Genomic DNA, 14085 nt, shown 5'->3' on the forward strand with positions numbered 1-14085 from the left:
TTCCTATACAAATGCTGTTTTCATAATTTACTACTAATTAAGTAGACCGGTGTACAATTTGTGTCTTTTCATACATAACAATATTTTACAATTTATTGTTACATTAGGCATTGATAGCCTACAGTTTATTTTCAGGCCCGTTCAAATTTTAGAAATGCACTGAAACCACTGCAAAGCTGTGGCTTAGTAACTTATCTGCACTACTGATGTGACTGTGTTTGTAAACTGCACAATACTGTTTTAAGTTATAGCGTAATTATAATTTGAACTAGAGTAAAATATTATTATTATTTATAGGGCTGTCAATCGATTCAAATATTTAATCATGATTAATCACATGATTGTCCATAGTTAATCATGATTAATCACATGATTGTCCATAGTTAATCATGATTAATCGCACATTAATCACATGATTTGTCATGTACTCTTATCAACATGGGAGTGAGTAAATATAATTGCTTTATGCAAATGTATGTATATATTTATTATTGGAAATCAATTAACAACACAAAACAATGACAGATATTGTCCAGAAACCCTCACAGGTACTGTATTTAGCATAAAACAATATGCTCAAATCATAACATGGCAAACTGCAGCCCAACAGGCAGCAACAGCTGTCAGTGTGTCAGTGTGCTGACTTGACTCTGACTTGCCCCAAACTGCATGTGATTATCATAAAGTGGGCATGTCTGTAAAGGGGAGACTCGTGGGTACCCATGGAACATATTTTCATTCACATATCTGGAAGTCAGAGGTCAAGGGACTCCTTTGAAAATGGCCATGCCAGTTTTTCCTCGCCAAAATGTAGCCTAAGTTTGGAGCGTTACTTAGCCTCCTTCATGACAAGCTAGTATGGCATTGTTGGTACCAATGGATTCATTAGGTCTTCTAGTTTCATATGATGCCAGTATCTTCACTCTAGCTTTAAAACTGAGCCCGCTACAATCCTAAAAATCGCAAGTTTCATGAATGCGTTAAAGAAATTAGTGCCGTTGAAACGAATTTGCATTAACGCGTTAACTTTGACAGCCCTAATTATTTATTAACTAAGCTGAAATAGTTTCAGTGACATTTACTGCACTGCGCTAGTCTATTATAAACACAGGTTACTCGAGGGTGTTACCACATGCAACAGCTACAGTAGTTGAGTCAGACACAAGTAGCTGAACAATTCGCCCGGTTTCTATTTCTATGTTCTGTTCACACCAATAAACTGCAACCAACCTGATCTGCTGGGAGGCAACACATGCACCTACAAATAACTTCTATTACATAATTTTGATCTTACCCAGCATGCCTGCTGATTCGGCTGAGATCTGAGACCCACCTGATTCTGGACGTAGGCGTGAACTCTTTCAAGCATCCCCTCACAGGTGTACTCGTAGGGCAGGAAGGGCTCCACCTGCAAACCCAGATGTGCACACAGATGAAGAAACAGTGGGGGAAGAGTGTATGTGTGTGTGTGTGTGTGTGTGTGCATGCGTCCCCAGAACCGAGCCACTGTAATTACAGGAACAGAGCATCTGATAGTTAATCAAAGCTGACATATTCATTAGCGTAATTGTGAGAGGCTTATATCATGCCACAAGCCACACATTAAAATCAATGACCTAATACATCACAGGTGACAGCTTTGAAAATTGATTTCATTATTTTTAGTGACGACTACATCAATACGTCAAACAACGGATTAAAGTGACAGCGGACCACAGGTCATCCAGTGCTGAGGGGGCTGATGTTTTTGTGCATTTTTGGGTCCTTTGGGTGCAGTTATCAGTGTCGCTGTTAAGGCCTGTCACTCATTGTGTGACTCTTTGACGACAGGAAGTGGATTCAAATTCACAGAAACACTGATCAATAGCTTTTCCTTTTCTTTCTAGTGCTTTATGCTCACAGTGTCGTAAAGAACACGCCAACGGGAGGACACACTTTTGACGGTGGTGTAGAAAAAAGACTACAGGGAGGTTTATATTACTGTAATAGCTGCATTTCGAAACCTATTCTATTTTGATGATATCAATAATTTTGAAATATACCGGGACACATTCTGTCAGGATCCTCGGTGCAGAATGTGAAATGTGCAATGAATGCAGCTAAAGTGAGATCTCATTGTTTACTATCAGGCCACTAAAGCACTCAGGCTTTTCAAATTGATAAATGGTTCCTTTTAGTATTGTGTTGCTTTTAGCACTCTCTTATTACTTTATTTCATCTGAGTTTAATGAAATGTATCTGGCACTTCATCAGATATTCCGCAATGCAATTTGCCTTTCGGGCATCTTTATATAATAGAATCTGAGAGAGAGAGGGAGAAAAATGCTTCATAGAGGGTGATTTGAATTCAGCAACGGAAAACATTTGTAAAATGACTGTGCAATTCATATACCTAAACTGATTGCATTGCTTGGCCACAAAAATACGTGAGCAACATTCATTATTTCATGCCATCATCGGTGACGATAAAATGAAACGTCTTCTACGCTCCTGAGGTGAGTTATGCTGGGAGCAGCCATGTCCAGAAAAAAGGGACACAAACTCAGCTGGTGGGTAAGACCGAGCAGGTGTCTCAAACATTTTTTTAGTGCTTCTTTATCCGCTGCCTGTTTCCTCATTTCCATCATGCACTGTTGCCATGGTGCCATTAAAATCTGAGGCAACAGTGTGTCAGACCAGCAGGCAGCTCTTGAGCTCGCTGAGAGAAGAAGCTATATCTAACATCAACAACATGAGCAGTAGCAACTACGAACAAACCTTATCTTATAAATGTGTTAAGTTAAGAAGCGGAACTTTGAATATATATATATATATACTGTAACGATGTATCTCATTAAACTTAAATATTGCATTACATATGCTGAACTCCTATTATCCAAATACTAAAGAAGTTAAAGGAATGGTTCATCATTTTGGGAAATGTACTTATTTGCTGTTTTACCAAGAGTTAGATGAGGAAAATCGACACCTTTCTCATGTTTGTGCAGTAAATATGAAGCTACAGCCAGCAGTCCATTAGCTTAGCTTAGCACAAAGACTGGAAACAGAGGGAAACAGCTAGCCTGGCTCTGTCTGAAGGTAACAAAATCTGCCTATACCAGCACCTCTAAAGCTCACTAATTAACACGTTATATCTTCTTTGTTTAATTAGTGCAAACACCAAAGTGTAACCGAAGTGACCAGTTGCCAGGCAACCAGCGGAGGCAGGAAGTTACCATACTGTCCAACATACTATATAATGTGTTAATTAGTGATTTTTAAAGGTGCTGGTAAGGGGCTGATCACACCGAGACACGTCGCTACAGGTGCGGCTGCTTCGAAAACGCCTTGGCAAGGCGTGTCGTGCGAAACAGCGGTGCGCCTGTGGAGCGGGGCTGTGTGCTTGCCGGGTGATCAAATGTGATTAACGGGAAAATGTGGTCTCTCTCTCTCTCAAAGACAGTAGCCTACACAGTAGCCAAGTGGGACATTGATGAGCGCTGGGACATTGACGAGCGGTGCGACTCCGCGCCTGGTGCTGAAAAGTTGAGGATAAAGTTTTATGCACGTCTAAAAAAGAGTGCAGGCCAGGCACTCCCTACAATAGGAAAACAATGGTTCATGTGTCTCGGTGTTTTCAGCCCTGTAGGCGGATGCACAGAGCCAGGCTAGCGGTTGCGTACGTATGAGGTGTATCAATCAATCTTCTCATCTTACTCTCAGTAAAAAAAAGCAAACAAGGGTCTCTCCCAAAATGTCACACTTTTTTATGCTCTAGTATTTAATAGTATTTTATCTTTACTAGTGATAATTTATCAATCAACCACAATGACAAATGATGTGCATTTTTTTTCAACTGTGTGTAGATCAAATACATATGTACATATCAGGTATTTGAGTCAAGATCATGGGAAATGAAGCTGCCCTTACTTTCATTTAGTCTTTCAAATCTTAGATTAAACTTGCCCAGTCAGCCTTTGTGATTAGCCTTGTTTTTCCTTCCCCCAGGATTCACTTTTTAAGCACTTACCAGCGCAACAACTGGTACTTCATTTTGCCTCTATCAGCAGGAAACACAAGGTCTATTTAACACACCTGGCAGGTAGAGGCACACATGCATCTTGGCACCGCGAGGGGCTTTGGCTGCGACTCAGTGTTGTTCTGGCGACAGATTGAGCGCAGCGTGATTGATTAATATGATCTGCTACGGACAATACTTACGGCCTGTGGGGCTGGCCTCTGGAAGGTTGCCATGTAAACCCAGGTGTGTGGGGCGCAGTTTACCTACTGAGCCGCTCAATATCTCAAGCAATTAGCAGCGCGGAGAGCGAAGAGGGAGCCAGCTAAGCATTTTGCTGTAATGCAGGAGGCCATGATTAAGAGCTCCATTAAAGGCTGAGGGCTTTAAAGTGGGTCAAAGCAGACTATAAAACGTGCAAGAGCACACTACTATGATTATTATCATCATGCAGCAGTGTAAAGTGTGCTGTGGTACTACAATATTAGAAGGCCATTATGTTGTTGAATGAGTAGAGCTGAGTTTGGATGGTAAGCACCAATAACTTAACATACATTGATCCTCATGATCTCACGGATGGTCGCATCGAACTCTTCAGAGTTATTGTAGTCGATAGTGATGACATGCGGCCTGCCAATATACTGCTCTGCATACGGATGCTGAGAGGACACCTGAGGACGATAAATGGGATATAGTCACAATAAAACAACAATTGAAGTCTGTATACTCTATGCATATTTATTTGCTATTATAGGTGCAGAGATGGCCAAGATAAAGACGGGTGAATCTACCTTCCTGGAGGTGGGCTTCCCTCTGAAGAAGTCATGATTGAGAGAGCTGTGAGGCGGATTAAACTTGGGCTGTAGGAAGATGCAGCCATTGGCTATGGCCTCCAAAGGGGCGGGACCTTCATAGGGGAAGCCAAACCCGATGAACAGCTTGACAGGAAAATAGAAAGGAGGAGAAGATCGTGAGTCTATACACTGAGCTGCTCATATCCAGGTCAACACTCAGCATAAAAAGTAAAACTAAGCATTTCATTATGAGCCAGAATTTGTATACGCTGAACATTTTCTAAGCTCTAGAAAGCCTCAGTGATGTTCCCACCTTGGCCTTTCTGAGGAGTTGCTGCAGCTCCTGCTGAGGCAGCAGACCGTGGTTCTTGACGAAGGCGGGCACCTCCGGGGGACGCTGCGTCTCATAGTACACCGTCCCGTGGATCTCCATGTAGCGGTGCAGAATGGCCAGGAACTTCTCCTTTCCCTTTGAGACATAACAGGCACAAAGTGAGTTAAACACCTAAAAAGAGACACTGTACAGTGACTGCTTTATCATCGCAAACACTGCTACACAATGTGGGACTATTTTTTTCAGTGACCAGATCCCTGTTGGTTAGTTTTAGCCTTTGACTGCTCACTTTGTGTGGCATATAGTTGTTACCCTCATAGACTGTGTATAAGAAGTTGACGCAGTCACCGTGACGTCACCCATTGGTTTTATGGACTACCGTTTCAAAGCCTTGAGTTTAGCTTTTTTTACGACGCTATCTTCGTTTTTGGCCGTCGCCATCTTGGTTTTTTGCAACCAGAAGTGACACCAGAGGGTGGATTTAAGTACAACCGAATGCTGAATAAGACATTTTTTAGCGACCAAAAAGGTTACGATTAACTTTAATGAACTGAAAACACTGTGACAGAGTTAAAGTTGTAGGACGAAAACACAGACAACTCCCAGACCAGATAACGCTGTGGGAGCGACCTGTAAATCACAAGGTAGCCACGCCCTAAAGCATCCCCTGCTTTATGGTCTATTTGACTCTAAATGGGACACTAATTTACTAAATGAACATCATGCTGTATTGAAGAAGACTTGAAACTAGCGATTGAGACCATAAACTCATGTTTACTGAGGTAATAAATCAAGTGAGAAGTAGGCTCATTTTCTCAGAGACTTCTATACAATCAGACTTCTTTTTGCAACCAGAGGAGTCGCCCCCTGCTGGCTATTAGAAAGAATGCAAGTTTAAGGTACTTCAGCGTTGGCTTCACTTCACAGACCCGGAGGTTGCCCAACTGGTTTCCCTCAACGTCTCAAATGATAATTTGACCTGCAGTTTGGAAAGATTATTTGGCAACTTTGAGAGAGCTGTTATTTGTCTTATGTTGCTTTGAAAACTGACATATCAAAGAGCAGACATATATAATGTGTGAGCCATCTTTGAAGTAGCATTTGCCATGGTGATTTAGTTCAAAGTTAAAGCGTTGCATTGCATTAAGCTAACCGTCTAGTTGGACTGCACAGACAGAATATTTGATGCAAGTTATGCTTATATGCTTTTTCTTGTTTTACTATAGTTATTTTACATACTGAAGTTTCCACACTTTCCTCTGCAGCACTGACATCGCCATGACCAGTTAAATTAATTGAATAGATTCATCAGTATTACACACATCCACTCCTGAAAGGGCAGAGGAGAAAAACCCAGAGGTGTTGGGGAGGGCAAGAGTATCATCCCAGCCTGAGCAAACATATTGGCTAATGGAAATGAGGCAAGCAGATCTAATGAGCTGAGTCTGCTCTTGTTAGCACTGACATCATCATTTTGGTAACTATCTGGTAACTATCCAGTAGCTCTGAAGTTATGAAAGACTTAAATTAATGTATATCTTCTGTGTTGCCCTGCGGAGACAATTTGCTTGAATCATTTCACTGACGTAAAACTGAATTAGTTTACCTAAAAAAAAAAAAAAAAAAAGTGTTTCTGGGGGATTGTTATGAATTATTCACTAATGCTATGTCTTCAAGGCATAAATCATTTATAAATGTCATCTGAATGTTATTCCTCGTTTTTCATCTTGGGCCGTTTTAATGTCTTCGAGCATCATGGAGGTGAAATCACACTTTCTTCTACTTAAAGTGATATTCCTCCCAAAATTTCTTGAAAATCTAAATTTTTGATTTATGTGAGTTACAATGAATTACAACTGTGATCCATTTCTTTCGTGAAAAACAAAGTAGGACAAACCTTCTCAACTTCATTCATTAAGTTATCTAAATTATTATTTTTGTATTTTATGGTGCTCCTCTGTGTTACATTACAGAAGCTGTTCACATTTTAGTAATAGATCTAGATGTTGGGAGATATTTCACATATTTGAAGTCACTAAACAAATCTGATATTTTTAAAATGTCTGTTTACTGAACTGACATTCAAAAGTTAAAAATCCATACCAACACAACTGGAGTGGAATAGATTTTTTAGGCAACGAAAAGTGAAGCAGAAGTCTTTTTTTTTGGTATTCATTGAATCGATAATGCCAGTGAAAAGCAGGTGGACTTACTTGCAGCTGCGTGGATCCATCAATGATGCATCATGGGATGATGAATACAGAATAGAACAGTGTGAGAACAGAAGTATGAAGAGGAGGGAAGTGGAGTAGAGAGAGGGGCAGGTGTAGAGGAAAAGAGAGAATACGACATGAAGTATTAGTCATTTTTCCTCTCACAGGACCTTTACAGGTCCCAAATCTCTCATGTGGACCTCAAAAGGTTGGAGGAAGCGACTGCTCCCAACGAGGGGGGATTCATTGTCTGGAGAGACCCCGACACTACCGGCTTTTACATCGCACATCTGTCGGTTGCACAAATGTTACACTGCAGCTCGAGTTGTTCTGAGAAATAGTGAATGTTATGTCGGTGTAGGAACAAAGCTGCAGTCAGTGAAGTGAACCAAACCTTGTGGGAGGCTGCAGCACACTTCAAAGTTACAGTAAGAACGAAAAAACCTTGCCAGTAGCTCGAAGGGAAAATTTACTCTAAACAAAAATGATTGTTCCTCTACTATCGCACTTCAGGCCAGATTCCTGGTGGAGAAACTTGTTTGGAGGAAATGGAACATGTAGTGGGTGTTTCACAGTGCACATTGTGAAGGTTTGCTAAGGAAAGAGATGTTTTCCAAACTTTATATTTATCAGGATTTAATCAGTTTTAAAGAACCCCATGAATGCAACAATTAGAACATATGCATTAAATCTGTCTTTGTTTGAGTCAAATGTCATGTGTAGGGGTATAATGACTTCCCTGAAACAGTGGTTTTCAAATTCTGACACTGTGGGCGCCCTCAGACAAAATCGAGACAAGTGCGAAGCTTTTGGGGAGGGGGGGGGGGGGGGGAGGGGAGGGGGGGGGGGGGGGGGGTGCTTTTAGCATTTGTTTACATTTTGGCAAACTGGCAAATTTAGAAGTATGCCGAATTAGCTATTAGCAGTTCCTGTTTGCAATATACCCATAGATGTGGAGACAACTATCACTGGACTACTTCACGGGTAAGTTCTGGAGTTTTACGGAGCGTCTTTTTTTCTATGATTTCCAAGTGGATTTATAGATGTGTATTCATGATGGAAATCGATTAATGGCATCCTCTGGAGGTGTAATTCACACAAAATCTAAAAATATGTGTATAAAGTGTGTGAGTTCAGATTTGTCCATGTTATGACTCCAAGAGGGAGCACCTTTTTGACTCAAATTCATCTCATGTACCTTTCCCTTGTAAGGAATTTTACAATATGATACATGCGAGTGTTGTCCAAAATATCAAAGTATTGATACATATCGATACTGAATATTTGAAACGGTTTCAATACTCATTTTCCACAATATAGATACATGGGTACCAGCTGAGCTTTCTGCTCTCTTTTCTCTCCGACAGCGACTCATTAGAGTCACGTGAAATGATCCAAGAGGTAGTAGGAAGCATCTCATAAGAGTTGTGAAATGTCCTGTTGCTCCTCTATAACAGATCCATACTTATTTGCCTGTGCGAACCCATAGTTACACAAGATGGCATCTAGGGTTGGGTATCAATCAAAATAACCCAGTACCAAGTAGTATTGAAACTTCTCCAGTCAAACGATACCTGCATTCTATCCATTTTGTACCGAGCTCAAAAATATATATGGTTTTGTTCGCAGCCAATCACCGCAAGCGTTCTTCCATTTAACGCGACGTGTGACACAGCTACAACCCATACAGTGTGTGGTGTGGTGAAGTCGAGCGTGGGTTATTTGACGGAGTTGGCAGTTCAGCATGCCGAGATACCACCAAAATGTTCGGAAGTACGACACGCCTGTGGTGCCTGATGAAAATATATGCGGTGGTGGTGGCATTTTACGCAACTGAATGCTTCCATTCACATGAAAGGTATCAAAGGAAGTAGAACAAAAAGGTATCGAATGAGGTAGAAAGAAAAAAAAGGTATCAAATAAAGTACTCTATAGGTATCGGTATCACGATAAGTGTTCTAGTATTGGTACTGGTATCGCAATCGTTTTAAATGATACCCAGCCCTAATGGCATCACACTTAACAGAATCATGTAGCGCGCTCTGTGTGTCTTTGAGCGCTTTCACAAGCCAACCGTTAGACCGTTCAAATCAAACTCTGGTGCGGTTCTTTTGGGCAGTTTTGAACGCAGTAATCGTATTCTGGTGCGGTCCAAAACAACCGTTTCCAAGCGAACCAAAACGCAGGCTGCCAGTGCGGGCATTTGTTGAGTTGGACACAGGTAAACGACAGGTTAACATGAGCAGGAGAGGACTGACCTGGACTTCTGCAGAAGTCCGATGTTTACTTGACATCTGGGCCGTAGAGAACATACACAATATGCTAAATAAGGTCCACGAAAATAGTGACATTTATAAAGTCACTCGAGATAAACTGGAGGAGAAGGGATTCATGTGTACAGTAGATCATTGCCGAGTCAACGTGTAAAGACTATCAGTCAGTCCTTGTATAGAAGTGGCAGCTCTAGAGATGAAAAAGATAAAATCGCTCCTTCGTATGCGTCCCTCAGCAAATATTTTTTTTTTTAAATTTGGTCTGCATTGATTTGTGCACTGTGAAACTGAATCAAACTAAATAGAAAACGAACCAAAAGTATCAATTTTAATTAGTTTTAAAGTTACCAAATAACACAAAAGCATTATATGGTAGATTCAGTCGGTAGCTTTGAAACTGAACTGTCTCCTCTCACAAATTAGAAACAAGCAATAAAAAACGTGCTAAATTTATTTTTGCAGGGGTTATTATTGCAATACTGACCTTCCACATGCTGGCTTCTTTACCGTACACAACAGCCATATTGTTAACCTTGTTCCGCTGAATGTTCAGCCTCTCCGTCTCATTCAGCTCCTCCGCCACAAAACCCATAAAAGAGTTATCTGGAGTGTGGGCTGCCAAGGACAAACAAAGCAATTGGCAACACAACGTTACAAGTCCAATTTCATGTCTCACAAAAAAAAGTGATTGAACTAAAGGACCTGCTGTGGAGATCCACACTCACTGCTGCGTATGTAGAGAATACAGAACAAAAGAAGAGCGGAGGGGATTCTGTAAAGCTGAAATTCATATGGTTTTATTATGAGAATGAATCAGTGTGGTAAAACGATGCCACTGCTAACTTCATCGGTTAAACAATAAAGTGTATTTGCATTCACATCAATTGTCTGGCTGACTTTCATTGCATACCAACAATGAGGTGAAACAACTTTCCAAAAGCGACACTCTTCTCCATCATCTTTTCTATAGTTTTTACCATCAAAGACTTTTGGATTGCAGCTTTAATGTGCCACGGCTTAAAACTTTCAGGGCACAAAACAACGCTATGAATGGTGGCGCACACAAAGGAAATCTACTCCAGCAGGGAGATGTCAAGTGGGAAGGAGAAAGAAACCGTATTTTCAGTCAATTTTCAAACCCGAGATGAAAAGCTGACATCTTTCACAGTGCCTGGCTTTGTGATAACAGCCAGTATTGTGGAAACAGCAGGGGCTGCTGATTGTTGCTGAATTAATCGGAGACTACACAAACAGCTGAAGTTTCTTCTGTCACCAATTTCACCAAATGCGCCGTGAAAGCTCGTGTTTTTGTACATTTCTGTGTGTGTTTGACTGGTGCTGCTTGGTCTCACAGCAGGTGGCTTTAGGCATCTGTTTGGGCACAGCTGCTCTGAACATTTCTCTGACCCGTTTGTGGACCAAAGCCTCGTCTGTTACGGTCTGACGATTGTATAAACCCGCACAATCTCCTCGCACTCTCAATAACATAAACAGAAATCAAAACACTTCATGTCTTTGATATGATCTGTGAGTGCTTATGCAGACCATTTCCCATAAGCAGATGTACGACCTCAGTATAAGCAAATTGAAAATCTGTGTTAAAGAAATTAAAGCCCACATACGGAACATGGTCATGTACTGCTGGCCGTGAAGGTTCCAGTAGCCCCAGTTGGTCCTGTAGCCGTGCAGAGTGGCGTACTCCTCGTGGTTGTACGCAGGCTCAGTGCCGAAGGTGTCAATCACTCTGATGTGGCACCTGGGACGAAGTAAAAAATAGACAGCACTAAAATTAGATCAAAGTTGTCTGTTGATTTCAAATAATACAGTCTCCACCTGATTGAGCAACAAAAGTGAAAAATAATTCTACCTAGTTTGGTTTATTTCACCTAATGGAGCACATTATATATGCTTCCCTGAGAACAAGACGAATCTGCGAGCTCATGTTTTATTTGCTCTGGCAGATGCGTCTGGTCCATAGACTGCATATAAGAAGTGGACATAGTCACAGTGACGTCACCCATTGGTTTGTGGACTGCCGTTTTGAAGCTTCAAGTTGGCTGTCACCATCTTGGTTTTTGGCTGTCGCCATCTTGATTTTGCAACCAGAAGTGACACGAGAAGGTGGAGCAAAGTACAACTGAACGCTGAGTAAGACATTTTTAGGCGACCAAAGTGCTACAAAGTTCTAAGATGAAAACGCAGACAACTGCCAGACCGGACAGTGCTGTGGTAGCGACCTGTCAATCACAAGGTAGCCACGCCCTAAAGCATCCCCTGCTTTATGGTCTATTTGACTCTCAATGAGATCATAATTTACTAATGAACATCACGCTGTATTGAAGAAGACTTGAAACTAGTGATTGAGACCATAAACTCATGTTTACAATGTTTACTGAGGTAATAAATCAAGTGAGAAGTAGGCTCATTTTCTCATAGACTTCTATACAATCAGACTTCTTTTTGCAACCAGAGGAGTCGCCCCCTGCTGGCTGTTAGAAAGAATGCAGGTTTAAGGCACTTCAGCATTGGCTTCACTTCTCAGACCCGGAGGTAGCCTACTGGTCTGGTCCTCCTCCGTTTTGGACAGATTTCCAGCAGCCTGAGCCGTGACAGGCCAATCACAACCGTTTATCTAATACGGTGATTAGTGATTAAGAGCGTAAAGAGGAGCATTGTTGAGGCATTTTCGAAAACAACCAAGATGGCTGCAGCTGATTATGGAACTTTATGTTGAAGCTGCTATCGTGTCAGCATTGAAAGAACTGGACGGTATATTTTTACTAAATGAACAATCAACTGCATTTAAAGCTACAGTGTGTAGGATTTGGCGGCATCTAGCAGTGAGGTTGCAGATTGCAACCAACTGAATCTTCTCCCGTGTGTCAAGCATGTAGGAGAACTAATAGATCCTAATAGATCCCCCAAAATGTTACATACTGGTCCTTTAAAGCTTTTCTTGAGAAGAAAGATGTGTTTGCTGTACTTCCAACAGGATTTAGCAAAAGTTTAATATACCAACTCATCTTTGCACGCTATAGTCTGCTAAGGCATTATTTTTTCCCACCCGCTTTGCGCCAAGTCCCGAGTTGTGATTGGCTCGTAATAATGTGCTCTGATTGGCCATCTTACACCAGGCGGACCTGGTCACTGGTCACTCAGCGTTACATCACATGTTGATAACGCTCCGTGGAAATCGAAAATGAACTGCAAGGTTCCAAGTCGTATTTGCGATTTGGTCTGGCGATGTCCGGTTACATATACAGTATGCAGAATCTGTCAACAACATGACAGCCATGTAAAATCACTTTCTCATTTTGAGCCATGAGAGTTAATCTCAGCTCTATAGCTGTCTTGTTGTCAGAGTCCCGGTTTGTAAAGCTGTCAGCGGTGATGGATATCCATGTCTCCTGCCAGTCCCCCCCCTCACTGAGCTGAGCTTACACGGGCCTCTAGGTGAGACGTCGGAAGCTTAAATCACAGCCTTGTTTCACAGCCACCACGGGGCCCTCTGCTGGAACACATCATGACACAACCTGGACAAGTCTGAGATGAATTTGAGTCAAACACTTGGACCAGTGTTGTTCTCTGAAGTACGTTTTAAGGAGATGCTAAACTCTCTTCCTGTGAGTGAGTCTCTTTGGATAAACTAGAAAATGCTTAAAATTCTCTCTGATAATATGAAAGCAACTCTTCAACAGGGAATAAATTACACTCCTTCGACTAACATCTTAGAAGATGTTGTGTTAATGTCCTCCCACATCAAACTTTAACAGGGTGGAACAGAGGAGACATTATGTGTTTAGTTTACAACAAGAGAAGAAGAAAAATCACATCAGCACTTCATTGGCAGTGAATATTCACACTGGGAAGTCAAAAATCAATTGATGTAATCCAATCTGAGATTTATCAATGCCTTGCTTCTCTAATCAGTGTCAGGGCAGGGGAGGAAATTAAAGTATTGGTCTTTCACTCTGTGACAGCTGAGGAGCGTTGGTCGATCAGCTGACCTTGGACTGATTGGAAACAAGGGAGGTTTTCACCGTTGCCCTGACAGGACCTTGTCTTAGAGAAATCAAAAGAATTATTATGAAATGTGTTGTTTAATGAATGCAGCGCCCTTCTCCTCTTACGCATTCGCAGTAAAATGTGGAATAAAAACAAAACAACATTACACCCAACATGATTATTATTATTTTCACACTGCTATAACTTCTTTTCTTTTACTCTTTTACTCTTTTTCGTCAATATTTTTTTTGTCCCCAGAGTTGCATTAAAAGTTGTTTGGGTTTGTTTGTTTGGATAAAACAAGAGGATTTGCTTTCACACTGACTGCTCCAGTGCTGTCCAGCTGGAAGGAAAGAACAAAAAACTGAATTTACAGAAAAAGAAAAGAGCCTGAAACAACTCTGAATTGTGTTTGCTTTCGCATTTTACAAATACATGAGCTGCAGACGACCTACTCCAACTTTCCCAT

At 41.3% G+C, this 14085-nt stretch overlaps 1 protein-coding gene across 3 annotated transcripts in view; it reads right to left on the reverse strand.

Annotated features, from left to right (window-relative positions):
• Positions 1–14085, reverse strand: part of LOC119501947 (alpha-1,6-mannosylglycoprotein 6-beta-N-acetylglucosaminyltransferase B-like) — an 81910-nt gene that overhangs the window by 6805 nt on the left and 61020 nt on the right. For all 3 annotated transcript variants that reach the window (XM_037792724.1, XM_037792725.1, XM_037792723.1), the window contains 7 exons: positions 11234–11367; positions 10096–10226; positions 7339–7344; positions 5105–5260; positions 4789–4935; positions 4552–4668; positions 1334–1408 (listed from right to left, as the gene is read on the reverse strand). In XM_037792724.1, coding sequence (XP_037648652.1) covers positions 1334–1408; positions 4552–4668; positions 4789–4935; positions 5105–5260; positions 7339–7344; positions 10096–10226; positions 11234–11367 — 766 coding nt within the window. The remainder of the gene's footprint in view (positions 1–1333; positions 1409–4551; positions 4669–4788; positions 4936–5104; positions 5261–7338; positions 7345–10095; positions 10227–11233; positions 11368–14085) is intronic.

The sequence above is a fragment of the Sebastes umbrosus genome, chromosome 14 (assembly GCF_015220745.1).
Source record: "Sebastes umbrosus isolate fSebUmb1 chromosome 14, fSebUmb1.pri, whole genome shotgun sequence".
NCBI classification, from domain to species: domain Eukaryota; kingdom Metazoa; phylum Chordata; class Actinopteri; order Perciformes; family Sebastidae; genus Sebastes; species Sebastes umbrosus.